General features: G+C 44.4%; 1 protein-coding gene across 4 annotated transcripts in view; it reads right to left on the minus strand.

Moving 5' to 3' along the window:
* The window catches only part of LOC111249118 (uncharacterized), a 200,731-nt gene that overhangs the window by 3,833 nt on the left and 183,844 nt on the right, over positions 1–13,054 (minus strand). For all 4 annotated transcript variants that reach the window (XM_022802524.2, XM_086988489.1, XM_086988492.1 and 1 more), the window contains 2 exons: positions 5,940–6,936; positions 5,600–5,749 (listed from right to left, as the gene is read on the minus strand). In XM_022802524.2, coding sequence (XP_022658259.1) covers positions 6,009–6,936 — 928 coding nt within the window. In that variant the 3' untranslated portion in view covers positions 5,600–5,749; positions 5,940–6,008. The remainder of the gene's footprint in view (positions 1–5,599; positions 5,750–5,939; positions 6,937–13,054) is intronic.

The raw sequence follows: 13,054 nt of genomic DNA on the forward strand, positions 1-13,054 counted from the left end.
GCTGGATCGTCATGGGCACGATGCTGCAGCCAACGTCACGAGGTTCACATTGAAGCCGACCTGCACCGGGACCTGGCCGCCAGTCGTTTGTGTGGTCGCGTCCTGCACAGCTACATCGGTGGCACTACGAGTCGAGACGGTGTTTGGCCAACGATCGACCAAATTTTTAGCCTGAAGCTCTCGCACTCCTAGCAGCTGTTGCGTGTACTGCTTTTCCCGCTTGTGTAGCTGGTGTGGGTAGATGATGGCACAGAATGTGATTTAATTGCGCGCTCGAATGACAACAGCAGCGTCAGCAATAACGACAGCGACAAGGGCAGTAAGAGTGACTGCTGTACGTCTGTCGACGAAAGAATGCGCCTGCACGAAAAATCTATAATTCGCTGACCAAAACAGCCGACCACAACGTTTAAAGAAGGATTCGTTGGCCTTTTTGCTACCCAGACTGCTCTTCCTCGCGCCTTCTCTACAGTCCAGTTGCAGAACCCGCTGTCGCCGGCGACCAGCAGAGTTTGTCGCCGCTGTGGGTCGCAATAGGGCTGTAGGAGCGCCCGCGTGAGCTTCAGTAATGATCTTACAGTGCGATAAATGACGTTTATAATTAAGCCTAATTATCGCCGATGTACGCCTCTCTTCAAACAACATTGTATCGTTATATTGTCCAGTGGTAATCAGTCTAGAGTTATCGTCGTGGTTGTTTTTCCCTTCCTCTGCGAATAAAAACCTCCCATCTCAGGCGCACTTGGACTGGCACGCGCGCACGTACAATAGACAGGACAACATACGCGTTTTGCCATCTGTTTAAGTAGGTACGTTTCGGCGCAGAAGTATCTAATGCGGTGCGTCGAACTTAGCTCTGGGCGGAACATCAGTGTAGTCATCACTAACAATAAAAATCAGTTGAGTGCGGGTTCGTCGCTAGGTCCATTGCTAGCCATTGACGGCTGCTGCCAGCACGACTTTCCAATGTTTGATAAATACAGAAAAGATTGTATAGATGCATAGAAGATAGCTAGCGCAGGCATATCTATTATTTATACCGTACTGCCCCCGGCTTCGTTGCATTGGCTTCGCGGCAACGCTGTCCATCAGAGATGCCCCGCCTGCTTCGTATCATTGTTTTCCGTCAGAGCGTTCTTATCGTTACACACCAAAACGCCGGAGAATCCTTATCATCATCGTTATTGTCATTTTGGTGAACGTCACTTTTTCGGTAGACAGTTCTGTGTAGACTTTCTTTATCGACCGCCACACCCCCAGAATCGAGCGGCGCGCAATCCATTAGCAGCTTTCCTCCAACAGTGCCGCTATTGCCGTTCGGATAAGTTCAGTTGAAGTTGGGGTGAACAAAAGCGCCCCATCAGCGAACGACCTGCTACGACTACCGCGGCGACCTATTATAGCTTTTGGTGGCAAATACAATATCGTGTGACGGTAGTGACCGTACCAGCATATTGCAATAGCAGGGATGTCAAAACATTTTATGTGGGGTTGGTGACGCCAGCAAAACCAAAATAAGCCGGCCGTATCTATAAAACAATTGAACGGAGTGCCTACGCCGCAGAAGCTCGATAATTATATGTGTGTATATAGCCAGGCTCTAGATAACTGTCTACGACATTTTTTTTTATTTACATTTATTCTATAAACATATATGGTGGTGATTCATACGAATTGGGGAAAACCTTAGAGGGCTGTTTAGTGTAGTTAATGAACTATTTCTATTACCACACAGAGACTAGTTCTTTCCTAGAATAAAACAGCAAACTCGTCATAGCGAACAACCGGGCACCTGTTCTTATAATCTGGTCATTAATAGTAAGGTCGATGATAAAGTCAATGGGTATTGAGTCTTTCCGTGCTGAACAAACCCCGAACAATTTAAAAAAAATTTTCTCCCATAATCAGCGGTTATACGATGTTATCTGTTCTCATTCGGCTTCTGAAAAGTCCGAGAAAAACTTTATCAGACAAACCGAAAGATCCTTCACAGGATTTAGATTTCAAAGCTCGAAAATTAATAAAAATAGTTCAAAAAGCCATTTTTTTTGGTACAGAAATTAGCAGTTGTTTTATTACGTTGTTTTTATAAGCTTCAGCGGTTTTCTTTCTTGAACTTTTTTGTACTTTTTGAATTTTTAGCCCTTCGTATTTTAGCAAGTTTTCGCTGTCGACCCGAAATTTACTGTAATATATAATACTATTGTATTATATATTATAGTAAATTTCGGGTTATTTACATTATAATGGGCCTATTGGACATTGGAGATGACCTATCAGTGCGTTAAGTTCCTAACCGAAGTTGCAGTTACACTGAATAAATATCACCGTCAGGAATAACCAGATGCAAAAAATCTGATTATCTGTTTTTGTTTGAATACAATTTTAGAAGCTAAGCATAAGGGAAATTCTTGATTCAGACACGGACCCTATATTCATAGAGGTCATCATATAATTCATGTATATATATGAACAAAAAAATGATAGTCCATTTTCTGTGCTTTCAGAATAGAGGCCAACGGTGAATCTCTCTTAGTATTTTTATTCTTGCTTTAGGCTAACTCAAGCGACTCAATCTGCATTATAGATGAAGGTGTCCTTTTAAAAACCTTTTACATAATTCGATTTATTTTGCGAAATTTTGAATCACGGCCCTGGAAGTTTCAACTTTACCAGTTATTTCACGAATAGTATTTTAGGTCATGGATTGTTTTCGGTGGTGTTTTAGGGACTCCGCTTCTTGCTTAGCTTCACAAGAAAAATCGATCAAAGTTAAATGACAGGATTGAGGCCGCCACGGATGTTACCGCCGCTCATCCAAATCAGTAAAATATAGGAATATGGCTTCAAGTAGATTAATTCTTTACCGTGCAAGCTTTTCCATGTTGCTGAGTCCGGAAGTCGTTCGCTTCCGAGTCTCTAATTTCATGTCACAAGCCGGCTCAACATTGACTAATGCTACCGTTCTATCATCATTGAGGACGAAACTTCCAATAATACCTTCGCTTGAGAAACACAGCGTATCGTCCATTTCTTTTGAGTGAAGTGGTCGTTCGACACTTACCCTTGGGTTCGTCGTAACCCAGATGAGATTTTTTTTTCTTACTTACATCATCATTCAACTAAAAATGAGTTTTTGCCCGCACTTTTTGCTTCGGTATGTGATTAGTAACGTTTATAATGGTCTGAACCTTTAACTGTTTCTTAATTGTTCTTTGGTGGGACAAAGATGCAACTCGTGCTTCGACATTAGTCGCAAGGTGCTCCGCGATCGACCAGGTCGAGCACGACGTTGCGTGAAAATCGTTGGGTCGGTGCTCACACCACGCCTTACTGCAGCCATACTCTTATTGACTCGTGGTTTCTTTGGCTTCTTGACTAACTTTGGAATGAACCAATCTTTTCGAAATTTTCGATTCGTTACCTTTGCCAGCAAGAAATGTCTTCTCTATTCTGTATAACACTTGCGGAATACTACCGTACCATTTCAACAACAAACGGTGCTCACCGTACAACATCTTGTCGTTCGCAAAGGACATTTGCTGTTGTTCTATCAATTCTCGCTTGTTGCAACACAGAAAACAGCCAAATCGACCGAAAAAACAGTATATACATATATACATATAGGGCCAACATTTAACTACTTCGAACCAGGCCTTGATATATATTAGTGGGGTAACAACATGATCAATGGATACATAGTATTGAAGAGAGGCTAGTTCACGTTATTGCAAATTCTTTTTTAGAAACGTCCACTGCAGAATCCATTAACGAAACGACTTATAAGTGGATCTGTACTCGAAGTAAAATGTACGCGTTGATTTAAGGCTGATGCCCTCCATATGTATAGATGGGTTAATAACTGTCCCAGCTCAGAGACTGCTTTAAGACAGCTGGTAGACATTCTCATATTGACACTTCCTCCGGTCGTTTCTTGAGCATCTCACCATGCTTTCAAATGATAGGTTTATGTTCAGGTCGCCCTTACGCCTTACGGACAACTATGCGAAGAATGCGTGTAGAAGGTCACACAGTTCGGCCATGATGGATAATCGCAATTGGCAACCGAATGAACGGAAACCGACGAATCGGGCCTTCGACTGTATCAAATTGTTGCCTATCGATTGCCTTTATTATGATCTGCTGCCGCAACTGTCTATTGTGGACGTGATGGTTAGTCAGTCAACGCGAAACGGACCAAATAGGATGATGGCAGAATGACGACTAAGACAAGGGAAGCGTTTCGATGCAAGAGAGATACATACACAGCGAGAGAGAGAGAGAGAGAGAGAGAGAGAGAGAGAGGGGGGGGGGAGGTAGAGGCACGCGTCGCAGAAAAGAACTCGTTGATGTGGGGACCGACTCCTGACGATCGGCAACCATCGGCTACTACCTGTCAATTGGCGAATATTGGCCAAATCCATCGTTCAACTGCTACTGAGATCTCAAAAACGACGACGATGATGCTGACAACAACAATAACAGAGGGAACGTCAATCTGGACGAAGAGAAGACTGTGTTAGGCGATGCCCCCCCCCCCCCCCCCCGCCCCCCACTTCGCACCAAAAATACGGGAGACAGAAGCGGACCAGCGCAAACTGTCAGTGGTGGGAAGTAAAAGACGATACTTCACCAGAATGTGCATAGAGCACTCCTGTAGTCAACAGACTCACGTAGGAAATTACGCATAGCTCTTGATCTAACGCTCTGAATGGTTAGAAACGCTGTTCATTGCCATGTTCACCTGTTTGGTTGTCAAGCGCCGACTTGAGCGTACTTTCTTGCTATGAAAACTTGATCAGTGCACTTTCTTTATTCGTTGGACCTCACAATATGCAAGGCACTACTAAAAGAGTATAGCACCTTAATATGGACCTACACGTTCGATGTTACTGTATAGGAATGCCTATGTTTCAATTAGTTAACGTATAAGTAATTCGTTCTTTCATTATTTTTTAATAGCTTTAATTAATAATTTGTAGAAAATGTTTAACTGCAACTACAAATAGAACATATCGCCTTTGTCGTGAAAGTAGACGTTTGCCTAAGTTGAGGGTAGACACTTACGTGAATTTACTCAATGCACTTTTAAGACTCGACGATATGTATTTGACCTAGCGGATATTAAACTTTACGTCGGAGTTCGCTGATACAAACTCTTCTGGAGTGTACAGGTTGGGGTGTTTCAAATGTATACGGACGACTATTGCTTTATATGGCACCTACAGCTACTGAAGAAAAAGAATAACGGGAGGTGGAAGTAGAACGGCTGTCGATAGCAAAGGTGGTGACCAGTCTGTAACTGTCAGATGATACAGCAAAATAAGATACTGGAACGCTAATTTGTACCTTACCACATGTTGGCGTTGTTTTTTCCAGAATAGACATTGGCCAACACCAGCGGCGGAAGCAGCAGCGGAGAAAGAACATCCAGATTTGCTCAGGAATAGCGGAACATTTGTGTACACTATATGGTACAATTATTTTCAGTATTTAACGCCGTTTATATGCGTCTTCTGTGTGCTCCACTGTGCAGGTGTGTCTAAGTGTAAGCAAAAGTGAGTGCGTATGTCTGCGTAGGGGATCCTCTTCTTCTTACCCTAATGATAGGCTGACTCGTTAGATAGTGGAAAACCGAATACATAAGGAGGTGTCGGCGGCGAGCTCAAGTACTTGAAGGCCCGCCTCATAATTGACGCTTCACGATCGTCACGGCATCAGAACCCAGGAATGAACGGGAGAGATCAGGCTAAAACGTGAAAAAAAAACAGTGCGACAAATAGACGACGGTACTAACACGTGGCAATTTTATTGCGTTACCTACGTGCAAGTGCACGCCAGTTCGTATTAAAGAGATTCGTCACGATTATACGAATAGAAATTACAATTTATCGAATGAGGCGCTCGAAGCACTGCTGTAATTAAATTGGTATACTAACCGTTTTCTACTTTCGACGCAGTCGACTAGCATGAGGAAATTAGATCCGACATACATGCCTCGTGCAGGCTCAGACGGGCTGTGTGGGTGGACCTGAGGCCAGCCCAGGGCCACTTAATGGAACGATGGTGGCCATCTGTCCTATGGAGGACACCGGAACCATAGAGCTGGTCATCGCGGAAATAGGTGTTCCCGAAGCGAACGAGTTGAGCGTGTCAAGCGGCGGTGGCGAAAGCGTATCTAGATTTGGTGGAGTTGAACTTCCATTCACCATCTCGACTCCCTCCTGGCCAGGAGTTTCCACAATTTGTTGCATTTCCTCGCGACGCTGCTTCATCAGCATCTTGTACTCGGAGATGCGCAACTTCTTGCCGTCCACAATGCAAGTCCTTTTGGGTCGAGGCCGGTACCTGTAATCTGGATGCTTCTCCATGTGTAGTTTGGAAAGCCGCGACTGTTCCTCGTAGTATGGCTGCTTCTCCGCATTGCTCATGGCCTTCCAGCGGGCGCCGAGAATCTTGGATATGTTCGAGTTATGCATGTCGGGGCACGCCTTTAGGATCTTGCGCCGCTCATCCTTGGCCCATACCATGAATGCGTTCATGGGTCGCTTTATGTGATGCTTTCGATCTACTGGGTCGCGTCCTACACGAATGACCTTAGCACCCAGAAGCGGATCTGAAGAGATCACTTTATTCGGTTCACCGCATTCCGATGACGAGCTATCGGCGGGTTCTTTGTCCAACGGGCTGAGAGAGGAGGGTGGAAAAACATGACCTAGCTCTTTGGCGAAGAGTCTTTGTGGACTAGGGGCTTCTTTTGGATTGGGCAATTTAGAAAAGGCCATGGATAGAAGCGAAGTTGCATTGAACGTCGATTGAGCTCCTGTGAGGTTTGTATTGAAGGGCAGGAGAGATACCGGTCCGGCAAATGGCAGTAAGGCTTGCAGAGCTAACTGATCACCGAAACTCGCCGAAGCTCCAGGGACAGGGCTGGGGCTGTAACAAACAAAAATATTTTGCTTAAAATATTTGTCGCTAAGAGTCGGTGTAGTTACCTTAATTAAGTTCCAATAACTTGATTAGCTTCACCGCGTTCTTAACCGTAAGCTTGAATTAAGCGGCTATCATTCAAGTTCTTCAATAAATATATATACTATTAGGACTTGCCAAACGCAGTGATTAGCACACAGATAGGTCTACAAGTAAGTTTTAGGATTGAGCCAACGTTCAAGCACAGGATAGCTTTGAGAAAAATGTATGCTTTACACGCTACTACGTGTTGCAGTATGTATAATTAGTGTGTAGTATATAATCGGTGCAAACTCACAACATTAATATTACAATTCCAACAAACTGTTGGATATCCCTAATTGTCCTTTAACCTTATTTGCATGACATATGTACGTGTACAACAATGATGACCGCAACGATCCCAGACTTCAGCTGGGCGTGTGGCTGCTGTTACTGATGTAGGCCGCTTAGAAGCAAGTCTTCTTTATTTTAACTGCTGCTGTTGCTTCCCGTTTTGCCGTCCCTCGACGGCACGTAGTCAAGCTGCAGTCGGCCGCCGTCGAGGTATAGAGAACGCTGAAGTGCAGAACTTTGGCGCAATGGCCAAAGCGACCGTATGGCCTGTTGAGGCATCGCGCATGATGTTATGCCATGTCGGTCCCAAGATCATTCGACGCTAGCTTATCCCTTGAGTAGAAAGATCTGATAGCGAACTTCGCCAGAGCGACAGTAACGGTGGTGGTTAGCGGCCGCAACAGCGACAACAGCAGTCTTTTTCTGCTACCTCGAGTGCTATACCTCTTCCGTTTGTTGCTGCCGCGTCTAATAATGATGAGGTAGATGATAACACGGACACTTTACTGACGGTAGTGCTGAAGCTGCCGGTGCTGGCGAGGAAGGCAGAGTGACATGGGCATTCATAACGACTTATTATTAGGCAAACGTCGAGGGTATCACATGTTGCATCACTAGAAGCGACGTAAAAGAGGCAGGGAAGGAAGCAGGCTGCAGGATAAGGAAGAGTAAAGAATGAGTTGAGCAAACAAAGCCCGCAACGAAGGCCTGGGTGGCCGAAAAAGCAGACAAGGACGAATATAAATTGCAAATGATAGCACACGCTTACACACACACTAGAATCTAATAAAACAACAAATCAGCCAGATAGTGCAATGGTCTATGCGCACTGTGGCTGACAGAGCTTCAACGGTATACTGCTGGCGTAGAAGTGATGTACGTGGCCTCTTCCCATCACTTCACCTCCTAGTCATCACTGGTCCTCGCTCGCTATGGATTGTTGTATCTGGCCTAATCTACGCAAGTTTATTGCTCTTATTATGACATACCAAATCAAATACACACACACAGACATATATATGCGGCAACTGTGTTGCAGCACCATTGATAAGCTTCGAATACCCTATTCGCCCTACAACAGGGAGGAAGCTAACTTATTCTCTGACCGACAACGATATCGGAATTAAACTATATGTGATGGAATCGGTAATTATAAATTAAGCTTCTATGCTTTAACTGAACAAGATGGGGGGGAGGGGGGAGGGGGGTGGCATCGTGGAAAAGTGTTAACCCTCTAGCGGTCTGAGTGGGCCGTAACAGCAGCGGTGGGCCAGAAGGTGTCCACGGCGTTAGTGCCCATCTATTAGAGTGTAGGGTACTGGGATGTGGGATCGATTCTGTACAGATCGTCTTATAGCCTTTGCTTAGCTACGTAGGTTCGATCGGCTAATGAATAAAGCCGGATGACTAATGACACTGATTTGTAGTGTTGTTGCTATGAACGGTTAGCTGTTAATGGCAGCCAGCGCTGATGCAATATCGATGGTGGCAAGTCCATCAGGGGCTAAGATCGGCAACGAAAGAAAGAAGCTCACGTGGCAAACGAGTCGCGATTGCGGTGGATCTATCGGCAGACAAAGCGAATAGTAACCGGTGTATATAACCGGTTGATCACGACTTTATCAGACTATTCATTGAAATAGCCGATGCGGTTTAATTCTGTACGCCGGTGGAAGTCAGGCAGTTGCCTATCAATACGCAGACATAAATAAACACACAAAAATGCCGTGCACAGTGACGCCCTCCCATCGCCTTGCACTAATAAACGTAAGTGCATCATTATTATGATGCACAGAGCTCGCCAACAAGCAGAAGCACACTCATTACATAAGCGATACCCTGCAAGCGGTATTGTTGCCCCTGCAGCGGTATATAAGTTGCGGCATAGTCCTATATATGTGTAGTAGAATTTGAGAACGAAAACCAACGGCGGACACAAACTAATGACAAGAGCAATTAACACTTAACGAAAAAAACAAAAAATCTGAAAATGACTTAAATCCTCTAATATTTCGTTTATTCGATATAGCTCTAGAAAGAATCAATATGGAAACAGAAAAGGCATTATTATAACGGCTGCTACTGGTACTGCTGATTGTTGCTCAGTAATTACATTGGCTTCACAAAAAATGGACGCATCACCACGGGTAACTGCGGCGCTAGCCATATCACCGAATAATGAGCAAAATTAAATTAGCGTTACAGCAAGTAATTACAGATAGGCATAGGGGAAATAGAGGGAAAGGAAGAATTATTGATGTAACGGTCAGGATTAAACCGTCTACAGTTTAGCTCATTTTTTCTTTTCTAAAACAGAAAAAATTTCCTGCTCCATCCTTTTCCTTCCAGCTACTGGCGCTACCGCTGCATCTGCTTAATCAAATGCGTAATCTACTCGTTTGTGACCTGTTGTCTTCTAGGCTCTTGTCTGTGATCCGTGAGACCACCGACAGACTATAGGCGCAGTTCAGAAGCGTCTTTCGCCCGACGCCATTCTACCTCCTTTGCAGATCAAACTCCGTTATACGAATTTTGGCTGTTCTTCAATCTGATCATATGAATTTGGCAAGAAGAAGTACAACTTTTTCAATTATACTCAAATGCTACGTAGTTCGCATACGCATAAGTGGAACGAAGGCGGCAAAGCAAAAATGTTTGCAGGCCAGTACATGTACCTCTGCGCAGGCACGTCAAAGCCTTCATTCGTCCTAATTCCGATAGAGGTACACGATCAGCATCAACACCGTTTGAGCCCGAAGCACAGATCGAGAGGGAGCCAGCCAAGCTCGACGGAACACATATTCCGAAAGACTGATTAAAACTTCACTCGACACTGGCCACTCATCCGCGCTAACGATATTTTTCAAATGTACACGTTCGCCCCACTCCCCCTTGTAGTAATGAACAACAATAACAGGAAACGTACATTAGAGATATTCATAGCTCATTCACCGGACGCCAGAGTTAGATAGTCAGGCGTGTGATCTTATACGAGAATATGTCACTCGCTCCGATTTCAACGCGTTCCTTGATGCTCGTTTGAACTTGTTAAATGCAGCCTATGTATGTATGTAGGTGTGCGTATAACAGAATAACGGATAAAGACAGATATCTATATATAAACACGTACAACAGAGAGTGGGGGTATCAACATTACGATTATTGTTCTAATATGTCTGCACGTTTGATTATGACTTTAAAATAGGACGGTATTAATGCCAGTATTTTGTATTAGTTGGATGTACGTACAAAGGAAAGGTTTTTGGATAGATCTATGGGTAAATGCACTCGCAGATGTACGAAGGACAAAAGGTTCATAGCGAGATGTAAAAGATATGTCAAGTGATGACACTACATTAGCGAAAGGACAAATAAGCTTAGCTCGCTTGTACATTTATAATAAGCACCTACAACAGGAGGCCCCGTCAGGGTTGCTCGGTTCGAGCCCATCGACTTCATGACACGGCTCTCTCGATTGACGCATTCATTAAGGTGAGAAGATAAGTATATAAGACAAACATTATTTATAGGCACAGGCGCATTTTTACATTTTTCGGCCAACATCTCTAACTAGCATTCTGCTTAGCTCGAAGCTCCCGGTAGGGTAGTTTCTTCAAGAGTCACCAAATGGGTCCACCGTTAAGATCATAATAGAAAAAATGACGAGTAAATGCTATCTGGCTAAGTAATGCGGAGGCGACGGCGGCGCCCGCCACCTTCACTTACAAAATCTATTACAGAGTTTGACATTGCGTCAAGTCAATATTAGCTAACAGCGATACTCACCGTATATATTTTCCATAAGATCAATTTTATTTTTCCCACCTTTCTTCAACAGCTCGGCATTGTTCAGGCTGCTCGATTATTCGATTCAAGATATCGGTGATACTATATAGGCATATACGTATGCAGCGATAACACAACACAAAAAGACCGCTTCTGCTGCTATGTATTACTATGTTGACGCTTGTTTGCCGTCCTATTGTTTGGGATGGCAGCCGTCTCCCACTTCACCGGTTCTGAAACATCAGTGTTGTAGGAATACATTTCGATCAACGACAGGTTCGTGAGCCCGCTAATGCTGAAGTTATATCGGTAGTAGTAGTTGTAGCAGCGCCGTCTCGATTCGAAGATGGGCACGGTGATAATGGCAAGGTGATACCAACAAATTGACGTCTATGACGACAACAGCTGTACGTTGCTTGTACTAAGCGGAGCTTATACGGTTGGAACTGCCGCCAGCCACGAAACATACTGCATTATTCATTCTTTTCTTTCCCCACTACTTGTCGATTTTTCTTTTTTCTTTCATCAATATGTTAATCTAGGGAGAAACGGTTGAATTTGGATTGTTTATATATATAAGTGCGATTTAATCAACGCAGTTGTGGCTGCAGATTACGCGTGGTGCTCGCCTGCCGGCTGCTGCTCTTTTTGTCGGTGTTGCCAAATTTGGTAGATAAAGGAGGTAACCACGAGAGGAGCTTCTGACCCACAGATAATACGTCCGATAAGGAAGAGGCAGGCACCGGGTCTTTTTGAAGCAACAAAATACTGGTAGAAGCAAGGTCAAAAACAAGCAGGGAAAAATTGGTAGACCATTCGAGTGAACCGCGGCGGGGAAGACTATGACGAGAAGAACGGACAGAAAATATGCGGCAAGACAGAAAAGGGAAAGAGAAGCCAGAATCGAGTTGTTTCGGGTGGCGATGAAGGCTGCGGGCGTAGCGGGCACCGTAAAGCCGCAAGCAGCCGTGATTCATAGGACTGCTGGCATATATAAAGGCAAAGCGTCGGTGTTTATGTAGCTTGTTTATGGAAACAAAGCAAATCTCTTACGTGAACACTAACTGAACAGGGGATTCTGTCGTTTTTCGTTAGCATAGTATTGTCGGTCCCATTTTCCGTTTTCTGGTCATTTTTACGGAGCCCAGAACCAATTTGCACGATCCGATAGCATCAGAGTGCGTCGTCACAATCAACATCGCTCACTGGGATTCGGGAAGAAGTTCCGATTTCGTTATTTCTTAATTCGATCTCTTTTTCATGCTCGTTTCACGTATGGTCACTCGCTTATGTCGATAGTAAACGCGTCTGATACAGGCAGAAGTTGACACGGCAAAATACAAAGGCCATTTGCGGGTGACAGCCGCATAGATAGGCGTGCTGTAAAATTTTTCAACTCGGCGGATTATGACGTCGTCGACGTTGCTCAGCGAACCTCCTCCAAGGTACTGGCCGTGCCTAAAGGAGCATTAAGAGCAAATGGTGCAAGCTGTGGGTATCGGAAAACGCCTGATTGATAAATAGGCTATTAGTAGGCTAACGGCATACGAGCGCGATCTGACTGTTCTGAGATCGATTTAGCACTGTTCGGCATCTACTTGAATTCGCGTACGTTCAGATCAGAAATGAAATCTCAGATATAATGAAGCAAACACCGGAAAGTTGCACTGATTGCTTCTCGAAGGCCTGTTGCCCTCCCACCACGTACACACCGTTGCACGTTCTAGCCAGTCGGCCAGCCCGTGGGCCTGCTGAGAAGCATTATTGGTCCTGTTTAGAGCTATAGTTATCATCATTTGATTCTTTGAAACGAAAACAGCCACTTAATTGGGGTCCTTCTCTTCGTGCATCAGAATTGATATACATAATCTGATTTCGCCATTGCTGTTAAATATCTAACAGAGTTCACTTCAGGGCCTTCCGCAGGCTCCAAAGACTATTATTACCGTTATTATTATAATAT

Source organism: Varroa destructor, unplaced genomic scaffold (genome assembly GCF_002443255.2).
Source record: "Varroa destructor unplaced genomic scaffold, Vdes_3.0 BEIS01000004.1, whole genome shotgun sequence".
NCBI classification, from domain to species: Eukaryota; Metazoa; Arthropoda; class Arachnida; order Mesostigmata; family Varroidae; genus Varroa; species Varroa destructor.